At 38.6% G+C, this 15468-nt stretch overlaps 1 protein-coding gene across 1 annotated transcript in view; it reads right to left on the minus strand.

Moving 5' to 3' along the window:
• The window catches only part of LOC121512356 (ephrin type-B receptor 1-like), a 157811-nt gene that overhangs the window by 22125 nt on the left and 120218 nt on the right, over positions 1-15468 (minus strand). Inside the window, exons 12-14 of the mRNA XM_041791590.1 lie at positions 14013-14074; positions 13714-13911; positions 1323-1570 (exon numbers count right to left, since the gene is read on the minus strand). Of these exons, the coding sequence (XP_041647524.1) occupies positions 1323-1570; positions 13714-13911; positions 14013-14074 (508 nt within the window). The remainder of the gene's footprint in view (positions 1-1322; positions 1571-13713; positions 13912-14012; positions 14075-15468) is intronic.

Here is a 15468-nt window from a genome sequence, read left to right on the forward strand (position 1 = left end):
TTCATTTTACCCTCTACCTTTAAAGACTTTCAGGGTTGGCTACTGAGAAGCATCCCCAGAGCATGATGTTGCCACCATGATGCTACACAGTGGGGATGGTGTGTTTGTGGTGATGTGCATTGTATGGTGTCCACCAAACATAGTGTCTTGTCTGATGGCCAAAGAACACCAAAGAACTTTCTCCCACTTGACCACAGAGTCTCCAACATGCCTTTTGGTGAACTCTAGTCCAGATTTAATCAGAGTTTTCTTCAGCAGTGGCTTTCTCTTTCCAACTCTCCCATAAAGCTTCAGCTAATGAAGAACCTGGGTTGTATGCAGAGTCTCGTCCATCTCAGCTGTTGAAGCTTGTAACTCTTTCAGAGTAGTCACAGGTGTCTTGGTGGCCTCTCTCACTAGTCTCCTTCTTGCATGGTCACTAAGTTTATAAGGAAGACCTGATCTAGGTAGATTTACACATGTGCCATATTCCTTCTATATCTTTATGTTCAGTGCCTTAGAAATTGTTTTGTATCCATCCCCTGACTTACACTTTTCAATAACCCTTTCTCTGAGCTGTTTTTTTTTTTTTTAAAGATATATTTTTGGGCCTTTTCATGCCTTTATCTGACAGAGGAAGGACAGTGGATAGATTGGAAACAAGGAAGAGAGTGGGGAGAGGCATGCGGTAAAGGGCCTCAGGCTGGATTCGAAGCCGGGCCGCCCACGTACATGGGTAGTGCCTTAAACCACTCGACCATCTGCGCTCCCCCTTTCTCTGAGTTGTTTGGAGTGTTCTTTTGTCTTCATGGTGTAATGGTGGCCAGGAATACTGATTAACCAGTGACCTTCCAGACACAGGTGTCTTTATATTACACTTACCTGAGACACATTCACTGCACTGAGGTGATCCCCATTTCACTAATTGTGAGACTACTAGCACTAATTGGCTGGACCTCTGTTTAATTCGGTTGGTTGCTTTAAAGGAGGTGAATATTTACATCCAGCAGTAACAATGTGCTTTTTGAATACTTGTATTTTTTTTATTATTGTAGGGTATTTCTCTTCCTTTTTTATTGTCGTTCATTGTGTGATTCTTTGCTTTACACTCTTTGAAGGCTTTAGTCAAGGTCTAACCATGAAAAGCACCTTGTTTGAAAAGTGTTGCACAAATATTTCTGGGGGATGTTTGTACTGAAATATCAAACATTTGCAGCTCTACTTTAGTTTGGCTACACAAAGCTTCTGCTGAAATCGTCCAAACTGTAGATAATTCTTCCTTCAGATGTCAAAAAATCTCTAAATGTAAGTGTTTGTTTGTGCAGTATGTGTTTGTTTTTTACCCTGAGGAACGAGTCGAGCGCTCCGTTCTCCATGAACTCTGTGATGATCATGGTTGGCCGGCTCTTGGTGACCACGCCCTCCAGTCTGATGATGTTTGGTTGGTCAAACTGGCCCATGATTGACGCCTCTGACAGGAAGTCCCTCCTCTGCCTCTCTGAGTAGCCAACCTTCAGAGTCTTTATAGCCACAGGTATTTCTTTCTTGCCGACAGGCTTCAGGCGACCTTTGTACACCTCCCCAAACTCACCTGCCGAACAGGAGAACAAAAACAGGCTTCAATTAAAATGTTCTGTTAAAAACAAAACTGCACTGTACAATACACATCTGAGGCTCTTCAGAAAGCAGTATGTGTCTCAGCAGGGGAACACAAGAGCACTTTTGGGGATGGTTGTTTTGTAGGAGCTCCTTTGATTTCAAAGCTCTTACATAATTATTACATAATAAAAGGGGCTCATAAATAACTGCATTTTTATCATATTTTATGGTGTAAAATGGGTCATATGTGCTTAAATTCTCACCATTCAGCTACCATATATTATATAAGTAAGAGAAGAGCGAGCATATTGTCCTTTGCAGCAGGTGTTTTGGGCCGCAGCGAGGGCAGCGAGTGTTAAATACATAAACGCTCTCAGTCTTGGGAGCTGCCCTCTGCTCCCTTCGTCTTATACTGAAGGTCTCAGCTCGAGCAGAATGAAGTCCCGAGCACATTGATGGTATTTTTGCAGACTGCAAGAACAACAAAAATTGATTCCCTTCAATAGCTCCTCTCTGGGGTGAGGAAAGGTCTGCAGCAGAGGGGGCAAACAGGATAAAAATGACAGTGCTATTGTTATTGCTAAGGCACTTGGCTTTGCACACCACACCTCAACTTTCATCTTGTGGTTTTAAAGAAAAGCAGCCAGGTGACCTCGGGGATAAAGAGACTGTGCTGAAAACATTAAGTTCAAAGGTTCAATCCCTGCCTGCAGTTTCATTTGTCTGGACGGCTGCAACATTGCTCTAACGCTGCACATATGCTCTGTGTACTTAAGTCTCTGAGGTCACAAAGGATGCCAGAAAAATAGATGGCTACATAAGCTACTTAGCATTAAATAAGTAAGGATAAGGAGATGTCAGTTTAGTTCAAGTCAACATCAACAATTTCTCTCCATCAAGAAAAAACAAAAAACACATAGAAGTCTCCTGAAACTTACACATAAACACATTTAGGGGTAAAACTGTCAGGAAACATGAGGACTGGGATTCTGTAAAGTACAATATGAAGAATTTGCACAAAAAATGTCTATATTAATTTAAAAATGACTACTCCTATGTTTTAATTCCTCAAATAGTTCCAACAATTTTCAACCCAGAGAAATTCCTACTTTTGGGTCGTGTCTTGTTACAGTGGTTGTCATGAAAATGCCATCGTGACAAACATGTTGTGTTATTCATTGCTGTGAAAATGCCACATACTATGTGAAAGACTGCTCCATAATGTAGAGGGAACTGCTACTGGACGCTGCCTTTGTGTTGCTGCATCTCATTTGTGTTTTTTGTTGCTTACTCAGGGTGGATCACGATTATTATCTACCACTGATTGTGAGTTCAAATGGCCAAGCTCACCCTGTTACACAGGACTCCACCTCTCACCCCCTGTAATGTTGTTGGCATTTCCGGGTCAGACAGAGACCAAAGGCGCTGCTTAATTTGACAACCTCCATTGCTTTGTTCTTGATTTAAATTGAGGATTCTGTTAATTAAAAACTGCACGCCATATGATGTATTTACTCAACACTAAATGGATGTTTTTGTTTAATGGATGAATTTCACATGTTGAGGTGGAAAAGCTGTTAAAAGTTCCCTTCCTGGTTCGTGCAGTCAGAATGCTTTGTGATTAGCTTGCAGTGTTAACTAGGAAGGCCACTTTTAACAGCTTTTCTCCCTTATAATGAGAATTCAGCGATTAATTGGTTTATGTTTAGTCACACTGTACTTAGTGCCGTTTTTATGAACCCAGTCCTCAATTCAAAACAACATCTAACAGTGAAGATGGATGAAACTTGAAATGCTTGTCTCTGCTCATTATCTTTTGTTTATGCTTTGATTGAGATGCCCCTGACGTTACTCTCAGTGTAAATCAATGTGAATGAAGTCATAGAGGCAAAAAGACGGTGAGGGGCGCTGATTTTATATGTGTGTATTAGGGGTGGAAAGTAACTAATTACATTCACTCAAATTACTGTAATTGAGTAGACTTTTTGTGTACTTGCAATTTGAGTGGTTTTTAAAATAACTACTTTTAATTTTACTTAAGTGTATTTTGAGTGAAGTTTTGTACTTAATTACATTTTTAAAAGCATTAAGTACTGAGTAAAAAATAAACACTGAATGTCACAACAAGGATGTCCAAGCTTTCTGCCAACAACATGAAAACGACCACTCCTTTGGCTTTCATAACACATGAAAGTGAGTACATGCACATAGCGAGAGAATGATTCCATCTTTCTTCCTAAAACTGCTGTTGCATTGTACTTTAGGTTAGATCACACCTTATAATAAACAACCTAGTAGACAACCTGGTAGAGGTCTATATGTTCTTGTTGCTTTTGCACATTAAGGACAGGTCATAGTTGACTGTGAAAGCTCCTTGGGTATCAAAAGTAGCTACTCAGTACTCAGAGTACATTTTAAATTACTTACTTTTTACTTTTACTTGAGTAGATTTATAGACCAGTACCTTTACTTCTACTCAAGTTAATTTTAACCAGAGTAACTGTACTTTTACTTGAGTGCTATAGTCTATACTTTTTCCTACTCTGGTATTAATGCATAGATATAGTACAGGCAGAGGACCGCTGAAGCCCTGCGACGTCACTGTCGAGAGGGCAGTGCGGACAAAATCATGGCAGCGTCCTGGTGAGTTAATTCAAAATTTTATTATAAAACTTACTCAAAATGCAGATATGTAGTGATTTTTTTTGTTCTGTATACATGAAAAAGATACAAATATCTATACAATTTGGTGAACTTGCCTGATCATGCAGAGTTCCTTTAAAAATTACTAATCAGAACAAGACACAACCATCAAGTTCCAAAGTCAAATCTGTTCCATTTTTCCCCCATAAATTTTGCCCTTTGACAGATGAACAAGTTTGTTTGAATTTCTCTGCCTCATGTCTTTGTGAAATTTTTCTTGACCTTTTGCAGCAGCTCTGGCAAAGTTCTGTTTTAAGTTTGGATGTTTGGGTGTAAAGGACCTTTCTCAAACTGTGTAAATTTGGACATAGCAATATCATTGGGCTGTAAACCAAAAACTTTACACTACTATCAGGATCTCATTGTAAATTCTTAAAGACAGTTTATGATTTATTTCTCTATGAAGCTATGTTTACGAAGACTGAAAATAAAATGAGAAACATCAAATATATAGGTTTTTTCTACATATTGTGGAAAGATTTCAATTAGCCTGCCCAAGTTTATTTATGTCTTATATTTTTATGGTAAGGAAAAACTTCCTTTACCAGACCAAAACCTTTAACAGAACCAGACTCATGTTGAAAAGCCATTTGCTGAAGCTGCAGTTGTTTTTTTTTAAAGGGATAGAGCTAGATGCAGGAAGAGAGAAAGAGGGAGATGTAAGAAGAGAGAAAACAAGCAAAGCAACAGCAGTGGATAGATAAGATACATTCATGGCTGTAGTGGCCATAAATACATCTTAAATCTATTGTCTTGGATGTAGTTTAAATGCCAGACTATTTAAATATATATATATTTTTCAATCTATTAAATTTTTTTATTTAGGATTTTCTTTTCTGTTCTGATCATTTTTCATTCAGCAAAAGCACAGCTGTAATCCTGCAATTGTTAATTTAAACTTGTATATATTCAACTTCAAGGTTAACTGACATATAATTTAAAAAGTGAATCACTTTCAAGAGAGATCTGTCAGTATAGCATCCTCGCTGCATTCCTCAACAAAAAAATACCAGTTTTATTTCACTAGTTTGAGGTTTTGCCACAGACTTGATGTTTTTTATAATTGGGCTGTGGTATCTACGTATACTAACCTGTATAATGATTTCTTTGTCATTTACTTGATTACATTTAGTATAAAATATCTGATTCTGCAAATTAAGACTGCCTTAGAAGAAGAGAGAACACATTTTTCTGTAAAAATGCAGTGGAGTAGAAAACAACCTATCATATGTGATAAAAATGTTGAAAACTGTGAAGTTTAATATCTCAAATTTGTGCAGACTGCAAACAGTACTTGGGAGGACTGACCCTCTGCTGGCTCATTTATGCATAAGGAGTTATGTGAGTGTTGGAATGTTTAGAAATGAAAAGAAGCAGGATTTTATCTTCTTTAAATATTTTTCCTATGTGCGGCTACGTCAGTCTCTAAATTGGTACAAACAGTTACAACACAAAGAACATGAACTTGTTTAAACCATGTCTTGGAACATGTTCAATGTACAGAAGGTTTCTTTGCAGTGACGGAGTTACAGATGTCTTTTGTCAAAATAAATGCAGCCATATGCTGCCTGGAGACATGAAAATTGAATATCACTTCTGAATAAAAGTCCTCATTCCTGAGATAAAAATCGGTGCGTGAATAATGGATGAGTGATGGGAATATGATGACAGGCTGTGTCGTCCTGTCTCACTGTGATCTCTGCTCCACATCTCACTGCTCATTAAAAACTATCGGCTGTCACCGCTGTAACCAGAAGAAAAGGAGACGAATTGGAGGGCAAGAAAGAAGAAGATGGCAAAGAGATAGAGAGGTGAAAAAAATGAAAAGGTAACAGATGGAAATGAGGCCGTTTTTATCATAAGGAGGAGGAAGTAGGAAAGTTTACAAGGTGCAAGGTGTGAAAGTTTTTGATAGTTTAATACAATCTGCTTTATTTTGATGATCAAAAGTATTGAAAAGTAGCAAAGCTTTAAAAAGAAAAAACTACAGATCTTCAGTCAAAATCATATCAAAGAGCTTCTGCAAGCAAAAGAGAGCAACAGCACAGCTGCTTCATTCCAATATAGAGGTGATCAGAAACCATTGTTTCTCAGTTCCTTTTGCTGTTTCACAAGAATGCAAAAGCCACTTTTACATACAGAGAGCAGAGGAGGTGACACTGACTATTACACTAACAGGGACTGCAATGGCAGTGTATTCAAATACATGGACTTTAATACAGAGGCTGCCCCCCTTTTACTGCTACAACAGCCTCCCATCTAATTGAAAGGAGTGTTTTTGTGGAATTTGTACCCATTCACTCTGTAGAGCTTTTACTAGGTCAGGCACTGATGCTGCATGAAAAGTCCTGGCTTGCAATCTCCGTTCCAGTTCATTTTAAGGATAAGGTTGAGGTCAGGGCTCTGTGCAGGCTAGTCAAATTCTTACAAATCAAACCATGTCTTTATAGTCCTTGCTTTGTGCACTGGGGCACAGTCATGTTGGAATAGAAAGGACCTTCCCAAAACTGTTGCCACAAAGTTGGAAGCATAGTATTGTCCAAAATGTCTGGGTATGCTGATCCACTAAGACTGACCTGCACTAGTGATAAGGCGCCTAGCCAAGACACTGAAAAACAGTCCCATAGATGCCCGTAGATCAGGGGTAACTAACTGGCGGGCTGCGGTCCGGGTCCAGACCCAGACACCATCCAATACGGACCTGGACCCAGACCTACAATCATTAGAAAGACAAAGAGAGTAGACGAAAAGATGAGTGAGCTGAGACAGGAAGTCTAGGGTCCTATGATTTCTGCATCAACGGAATCACAGATGAAATCGCGGAATTTGCCAATAAAAATGGAATCTACTATTTAACGTGGAAATTGAATGAATTTGAAATGCTGTGTTTTTTCAAAAGAGGAACTTATATCTGGGGAATATGTTCTGGGGGATCACTAAAACGTGGCACAACTTGTGCCTCACCTCACAAACACTCACACCGCCCCCTCCTAAACAGCACAAAGCATGTCAGAGCAGCTGCACGAAACACAGGCAAACATCACATAGCTCAAAACGGGGCAGTACCATGTAACATAATGTTGCACCTACAAGAAAACTCATCCGTGCTTCGAGTTATTTTACCTCACCAAACCAGAGAGTCACAGAAAGAGAGGAGTGCGCGAGGCATACCGCTGAAGTCACAACAAGACCATGTGTCTAATGCTGACATGCTCAAGAGAGCTGAGACGGGAAGGATCAGCTAATTGATACAGGAATGGCAGCTTGCTTTTACAGGCACCTGGTGTGATGAAGCTCACTGCATACCGGGTGCCCAGGATCCTGTTTGCTGGTCCAGACACCAGGGGGCAGCTTGGAGGATACCTGAGGAGATGGGTGCAGGCCTGGACAATGGCCATCAGGAGGCCAGAGCAGTACAGCACCAAGGTTGATGCAGCAAAGTGGCATACGCTCCCATTCCTGGCCTGACCTGGCAAACTTCCTAGTTGGTACAAAGTCAGGTAACACATCCAAGACTCACCAATCTTACTGCTAAACAGAGAAGCATGATCCATCACTCCCCAGAAAACACAGTTTCACTGCTTCACAGTCCAGTGCACCATACACCTTAGCAGGCAATGACTGTGAGTTTACATGGTCCTCTGCTTCATGGCTGAGTTGCTGTTGTTCCAAAGCCCTTCCATTTTCTAATAATACCACTCACAGCTGACTGTGGAATATCCAGCAGGGATGAAATTTCACAAACTGTCTGATTGCAAAGGTGGCATCCATCACAGTACCAGGCTTGAAGTCACTGTGCTCTTCAGAACAACCAATCTAAGATCACGAATGTTTGCAAATGGAGACTGCATGGTTGGGTGTTTGATTTTTTAATACCTGTGGGAAATGGTCTTATTGAAACACTTTAAGTCAATAACTAACAGGTGTGGCCAAATACTTTTGTCCATATAGTTTACCTTTTAATTTCTTTAGCTAAAGCAGATTAATAAGATATGGATAAAAAATGTGTATCTTTTTTTGCTACTTCTTTCTAAAATTGATGCTCTGTCTGAGTGACATTTCTTACAGTGTAAGTGATTATGATAAGGTAGGAGAAAGAGTGAGGTGTGTTATCACAGAGGGAGAGGAAGAGAGAGAGAGGTGAGATATTTTTACATCTCCTTGGGGTGCTTTCCTCTTTTATCTTCCCTCCTAAATCTGTTGTTCTTCCTTTTTCCCCTTTGGTTCTTTGTTTTAGCATCTCTCTATACGCAAACAAACTCTAAAACTCCAGAGGGGCTGAATCACAGAGAGTAATGAAGACGAGAAAGAAACGCAGACAGAAAAACAAGAAGAGAAAGTCGGAGAGAGGGAGGGGAAAAAAAGCTACGGAAGCATTTCTCTCACAGCAGAACGGCAGAGATTCAGACTTTTAAGGGTTTAAAGTGCGACCACATCTCAATCACCCTGGCTCATATTTTTCTCTCCCTCTCCGTCGTTTTCATCCCTCCTCTGTCACCTCTGGCCGAGGTGAGAAACCTTCCCTGGAGAGGAATAAAGCGAGAAACGGACGGATTATGGAAAGCCTCTCATAGTGGCTCAACAGACCAAAGCTCATAGCACACACTCTCCGTGGTGAGGGTCTGAATCCAGTTCATGACCTTTATCACCCAGAGCACCACGGACATTTGGATTCGATTGGTTTTGGATCCAAACAGAAGGGAAAAAAAGTTTTCTGAGAAATAAAATTTGAAGAAAAAAAAACATTCCTGCAGCAGAACTTACAAAGATTGTGACACAAAATCTTCTCCAGATTACATGCTGTAGATAATAAGATTGAACTGTGGGGGGTTGTTAACAATTTGTGGGTAACAATTTAAAGTCATACCTCTGCTAATTACCCACCTGGTGCCCAGTTTGTAAGGTAAAAAATGTGATGTATCCAGCAATTTATATGCTGGTATGAAACCTAATCTGGAGTAGGTTGGTGTTGTTAAAGTAATAAAAAGTTGTGATGTTTTTGTAATGTAAAATGAAATAAAAAAACAAAATGCAGTGATTTGCAAAGCATTAAAAACCTAAATATAATTTAAAACTGCACAACAACATATCAAATGATGAAACTGGACAACGGCATTGTTTTTGAAAATGTATATGAGGCCAGCCATTAGGAATGAATGGGAACAGAGAAAATGTTGTACTTTTAAGCTCTTAATGGACACTGCAATTACCAGATAATTTCAACATACATTGGGTACAATCCCTACACTAAATGACAAAGGTGGATTTTCCCACAGTTTCACTGATTTAGCTGGCGTGGTGGCAATCAATATCGCAATACCAAGCAAAGAAAGAAAGAAAATTCGAGATTAAAGCACAAACAATTTATATAAAGTATAAATCTATTATTAAAATATGTGCATAACAAAAATACTGGTCTTTTGGTTTCTCAGATGGCCAGAGAAGGATCATCCAGCTTGTCATTGGTGTTTAATTCAAAAGCTTATGTTGGTGATGGTATGGGGGAGTATGGGTAACCTGCACATTTATGAATGGTACATCAATGCTGGATTATAAACAAAGTGGATTCAGAAAGTTTACAGACCCCTTCACTTTTTTCAGTTTTGATTTTTACAGTCTGATGCTACAGTTGAACAAAATATTCTCATTAATCTATATTCAGTTCCCCATCATGACAACCTGAAAAGTATTTAAAAGATTTTTAAAATTTATTAGAAATAAAACCCCCTGAAATATCACAATGACTTAAGTATTCAGACCCTTTGCAAAAACACTTGAAATTTAGTTCAGGTTCCTCCCATTTCTCTTGATCTTTGCTGAGATGTTTCTACACCTTGATTGGAGTCCACCTGTGGTAAATTAAATTGATTGAACATGATTTGGGGAGGCAAACATAAAACATGCTTGGAGTTTGCAAAAAATTTTATATTGAGGCACTGAGTGTAGATTGATGAGGAATAAAGATTATTTTTTCGACAGTGTCATCAGGCTGCAACATAAGAAAACTGAAAAAAGTGCAGGGGGTCTGGATCCTTCCTGAATTCACTGCATATCTAAATAGATAGCTCATGCATCTAAAGTGGAGTTTCTATCCAAATGTGTCATAAAATGTAAAACCTTTTTTCAGAAATGCTGCAAAAGACTGCTGCTATTACGTGCCAACAGGTCAAAGCTGTTGGTACTGATGAAAAGAAAAACATTGTAGAAGGGGAGGGCAATGCCACATTGCATTGTGGTCCAAAGAAAACATCTCTGAAGATAGAAAAGAGAAAAACAAGATTGAGTGGGATGTATCAGTAGACATTTTTGAACCACTTTTTCTAATCATATGTGCTCTAGGAAGGGTTTTCGTAACAGGATTGGGGGCAATTTAAGCATGCTAATCCAGTGATAATATTATTTATTTCCACTGGAAAATGTCATACTTTCCTCTTGTCACTTTTCTAACTTTTCAAAATTCTTAGAGCATGAACACTTTTGCAAAATTCTGAGTTCATTTCAAATTTGCAGGATTTCAAGACACATTTTTTATGCACAAATTCTAATTTTGCATAAAAAACTTTATGGGAACCTCACTGTTGACATCAAACCAGAGTTGTCTTATGGTTTGATAATTGACAAAGAAATCTCAGATTCCCTCTGTGCCAGTTAAATTCTGCAAACACATCCCTTTAATAGGTAATAAATGTTCAAATTATATACAACTTCTGGTATAACTTTAAAGTTATATTTTCTAAAAAGGTGATGAAAAAAACAGTTTAAAGTTAGATATCATCATTAAAAATCATCTTCTGAGAAGAAATAATTTTCCAATTATAATGGAGTAAAAAGCTTGAGGTTGTTTTTCTAATGTTTGTATTCCCCAAAGTTTTTTTAAGGATGAAGCAAATGAATAAATGATGTTAGAGCGAGTTTGATCAAAGGAAAACAACAAGAGATCAAATGGATACTTACATTTCAGATGATTTGGGGCTTTTTTGCCTTAACAAATTCCTTTTTATACTGATTATTTATGAGAGAAATCCAAAAGCCTATTTCTTCTATCTCATGTAGGTTTACACATAATGATTAGGAAGGATTATCAAGGCTGTTTATCTGCTAGTTTTGTGAATCGTGCTGCTACAGTATTTAAATGACTTTTTGAAAGTATTTTTGACCTTGTGTGTTAGTTTTAAGCATCTGTTTTAAATGTTTGTATTTAATGTTTTATGTATGTGTGAGTGTTTTATGTATATAAAGCTGTTTCACTTGACTCAGATGCCCTTGAGGACAATGAAGCTCTCAAACATATTCCTTTCAGTATGGAGTGCTTGGCGGTGTAAGAAAGCACTTGATCTGAGCTACTGTGAAGTTTTTATTCGATTTTTGTTTCTCGTCTTCATCTTTCTACCTTCCTTTTCATCCAACAGCTGATATGCAAAGAGTCTGCCTTACAAAATCAAAAGGAGGCTTTGGGACCCGTTTCACATCCAACTTTCTCTATTTGCCAAACATCACACAGCATTTTTACAGTGAGAGCTCGGCTAGCCAAAGAGAATGCATGAGGACACTTTTAATTTATTCCTGTGAAAGTTTTTCTGCATGAATAAAACATCTCTGCCGACTTCAAAGGAAAGAAATAAAGCAAAATAATAAATTGGTATTGCTCGTTCCCAGATCTTTCTCATTGACACAACAGTGTGAGACAGTTGGAGAGTTTGATTAGTTTACTGTATGTGTTTGCTGTTTCAAGTGACAGCTGCTCTCATTAGACCACACTAAGATTTTCTTCTCCAATGCTCACTTTAGGAGCAGTTTAAAGTAAATTGGAAAGGGAAGTGCAATTTTTCCTCCAATTTTCTTACTTTAGTCTCAACAAAAGCTCTTTTACAAGTAAAATAAATTATTTACACATATCTACACCAGGGTTTCAGCAGATAAGAAAATTAATGGCCAAAATGTCTGGCTTTGAATAATTACATGCTATATTGTGTTACCTTTAAGATATGTTGTGGGAGTCCTTTAATATAAACCCAAAGTAATTTTACTACAACCTACTTCCTGTTCAGTGCTGGGGTTGTTTATCTATGTAACACAGCACATGGCTAATCTAGGTGGTGAATATTCATGTGGTCAAGGTGGAGATAGTTGTAGTGGACTTTGATGATCGGGCAAATCTACCTGTGACCAAGTCTCTGACGAAGTGGAACTGTATTCAACACAGGATCATGTCATGCACAAAGGTGCTGATGGGAAGGGCACATCTCACTTCCCCCCAGCTAATCAGCAGCAGCAGTGTGGGGAGAGCCATCGATGAGAGGAGGGCTGTACTGAACTATCCACAGTAGACACTTTTGACTTTTTTTCTAGATGACTCCAAAGAAACCATGATGTTGGATTTACAGTTTTATCTGAGGTTACAGTTGAGATCATCAGTTTATAAGGATTATTATAGCACAACTGACGGTAAGACTTAATATTCATTTGTAATGTGGAGTTTTAAGGTGGTGTCTATTTAACGGAGTACCGGTTAGTTATTTGTTGGCATGGTTTGTTGGTGTTTTCAGCTAGTAATGGTAGCAGCTAATGTGAAGCTGAGTGCTGTCATTGTTTATGTGTTACACGTAGGTGTATGTTAAGCAGCTGACTGCATGTGTAAGAAAAAGCTCTTGTTTGATTGATCTTGTTGTTGATTGAAAGTTTGATTGCTGTTAAATGCAGGTTATTGATCACGTAGCTTTCTAAAACAAATGTCCAGTATTATGAATGGCCAAAGTTCTTGAGGACTGTCAGCCATTCTGGCCAGAGACAAAAAGGTCTAGTGTAAACTCTGAGCTAAAAACAGTTTAACTTTGGGAACAGTGCTGCACTTGTCAATGCCACTTGTCTTTCACTGGCCAATCAAAATCAAGAATTGGTAGGACTTATGATTACAGCTTTGTTAACAGCAGTGGGGGAAGAGAAACCAGTCTGACTGGACTTCAAGAGTAAAGTTTCTAGGTCCACAGCTACTGCAGGATTACTTTACATTTTTTATGTTTTCTCAGTGAGATTTCCTAGAAATAAAGGGGAATATTAAGTGCTCAGAACATTTAAAGGTGACTGATGTTATGGATATACTACTGAGGAAAATTAGTCAAGTGTTGTGAACTAGCAACATAAAATGCTGGTGAGAAGTGCTCTAAAACTGAGGCTGTGGGGGCTGCCAGTCCAAAAAAAGACCCTTACAGCAGAACTATGCTACAGCATTGTATCTTTATCAGCATCTTCTATTTATCATACACTGCCCAAGACCTTCCCCCCTTGCAACAAACAGGGAAAATCTCCAGCTGGGACGAACAGATGTGAAAGGGAAACTCAGTAAAATGTCTGGAACAGGCTGTCTTGGAAATTTCTACGATCATTTCAAGGGTGTTTCTGTAAAAGAGGCTTCAATCAATAAACATTTCCTACCTGATCCAATGACTTCTTCTATTTTGACACAGGAGGGGTCAATTTCCTTGGCAAACTCCCTCACAGCCTCGTTGGGGTCCTCATAGGTGAACGGGTCGATGTAAATCTTGACCCCTGGTGAATTATGACTCTCTGACAGGGTGGGAAAGGTCACAGTGGGGGTCGGCCCACTGAACATGTCCGGCCTGAGAGCCACCTCTGAGGGGAAAATTTAGAAAGAGCAAATATAAATACTTCTGTAGAAGTTTAGGGAGAATATTCAAAGATGAGCTTATATAAAGTGTCAGTGTTGGTCACACCTCCTCCTGTGTTGTACTGCTGCAGCTTGTCACCATACACACTCTCCTTCAGCTGCCTCCTCCTGCAGACAGACAGAGATTTTGGAGCCGACAGGAAAGTTACACAAAGTTAGAAATGCTAATTGGCTGTCTTCTCTTCAGCTGACTTGTGGAAAAATAAATATTTCTCCTGAATGTCAAAAAACTCTGCTTGAGAGACAGAAAAAATGTCTTTCAGGATCTCATTAGTCCTGGATGACTTGTTTCTGTTCTGTGTCGTCAGCTTTTGTTCCTTTGCCTTCATGTGAGAATAAAAGCAAAGAAATACACTCAAAATATTTTAACTGATCATCGATACAAACACCTGATACCTGATGAAGGAGAGAGAGCTCTGCCTGCTATTTTTGGATGGTCACAGGGTCCACGAAATTGTCCCTGGAGTTCTGATCCACTTTAAAACCATTCTCTGAAACTTTTTTGTACAGGGGCTTTATCATTCACACGGTCTGAAATTGACTTTTTTTAGGTCACTGAATGTTTCAAATGGCCACTCTGTCTTTTTGTCAGCTGCTTCTGAAAATCGAACCCAAAATCAAGCCACTGGTATCTGTTTGTAGAAGTATGAAATAAGGCCTGTAACCTTAATGTCCTTCTATTCTTTGATTTTGAATTGCTTCTTAAAGGAAAAGAGAGACGTATCAATCATAAGAGAAGGTTATCAGAAACATTGACCTGCCACAATAAATATTTACCCTGCATATAGAAAGTGCAGGTACTTATTATATTCACAAATCATTGGTATTCCACATGTGCAATTCAATTTTTATGAACCAATCATAATAAATTACCAAATAATCAGTATGCAAATGGAGAATGTGGTGGTGAATTGCTGCAAAATTTTAGTATAGTCGTCAATACTGGACAGGAAAATTAATTTGCTGAGGAAGTTATGAACCCTGATGAATCAGTGCAGTCAATATTTCTACAATTTACAATATGGTTCATGATAATAATCTTAAAAACACAGAGGAATACAGCACAATGCATAAGAAATAAAATCCAAACAAGTCTACTAGCATTATTTCATGACATCAATATTGAATTAACCTGGGACATCCACATAAAAATCTTCTTTCAAGATACAATTCTGGTTGTGTCCCTGACTAAAACCCCTTCATACTTCAGGAACTGAGTGCATCAGCTGGGCGTAAAAAAAAGTTTGTCTTATCTCACAGACTTCTAGGCTCAACTTTATACCAAGTGCACAAAGTGTGACACAGAACAGTTGTAGTTACACCAAGTCTTCTCATGTGCATTCATGTGAAAGTTCATAGTAAAGTAATTCACTTCCCTCCTGTTTTAACTTCTATCAGACTATTTAAAGGAGATTTAAATAGATTAAAGTAAAGAAGTACTGCTGGCTGTGAAACAAATTGCCCCTCTGGGATAATAAAGATATCCTTGATCCTTGAGAAGT

The sequence above is a fragment of the Cheilinus undulatus genome, linkage group 7, assembly GCF_018320785.1.
Source record: "Cheilinus undulatus linkage group 7, ASM1832078v1, whole genome shotgun sequence".
Lineage (NCBI taxonomy): Eukaryota > Metazoa > Chordata > Actinopteri > Labriformes > Labridae > Cheilinus > Cheilinus undulatus.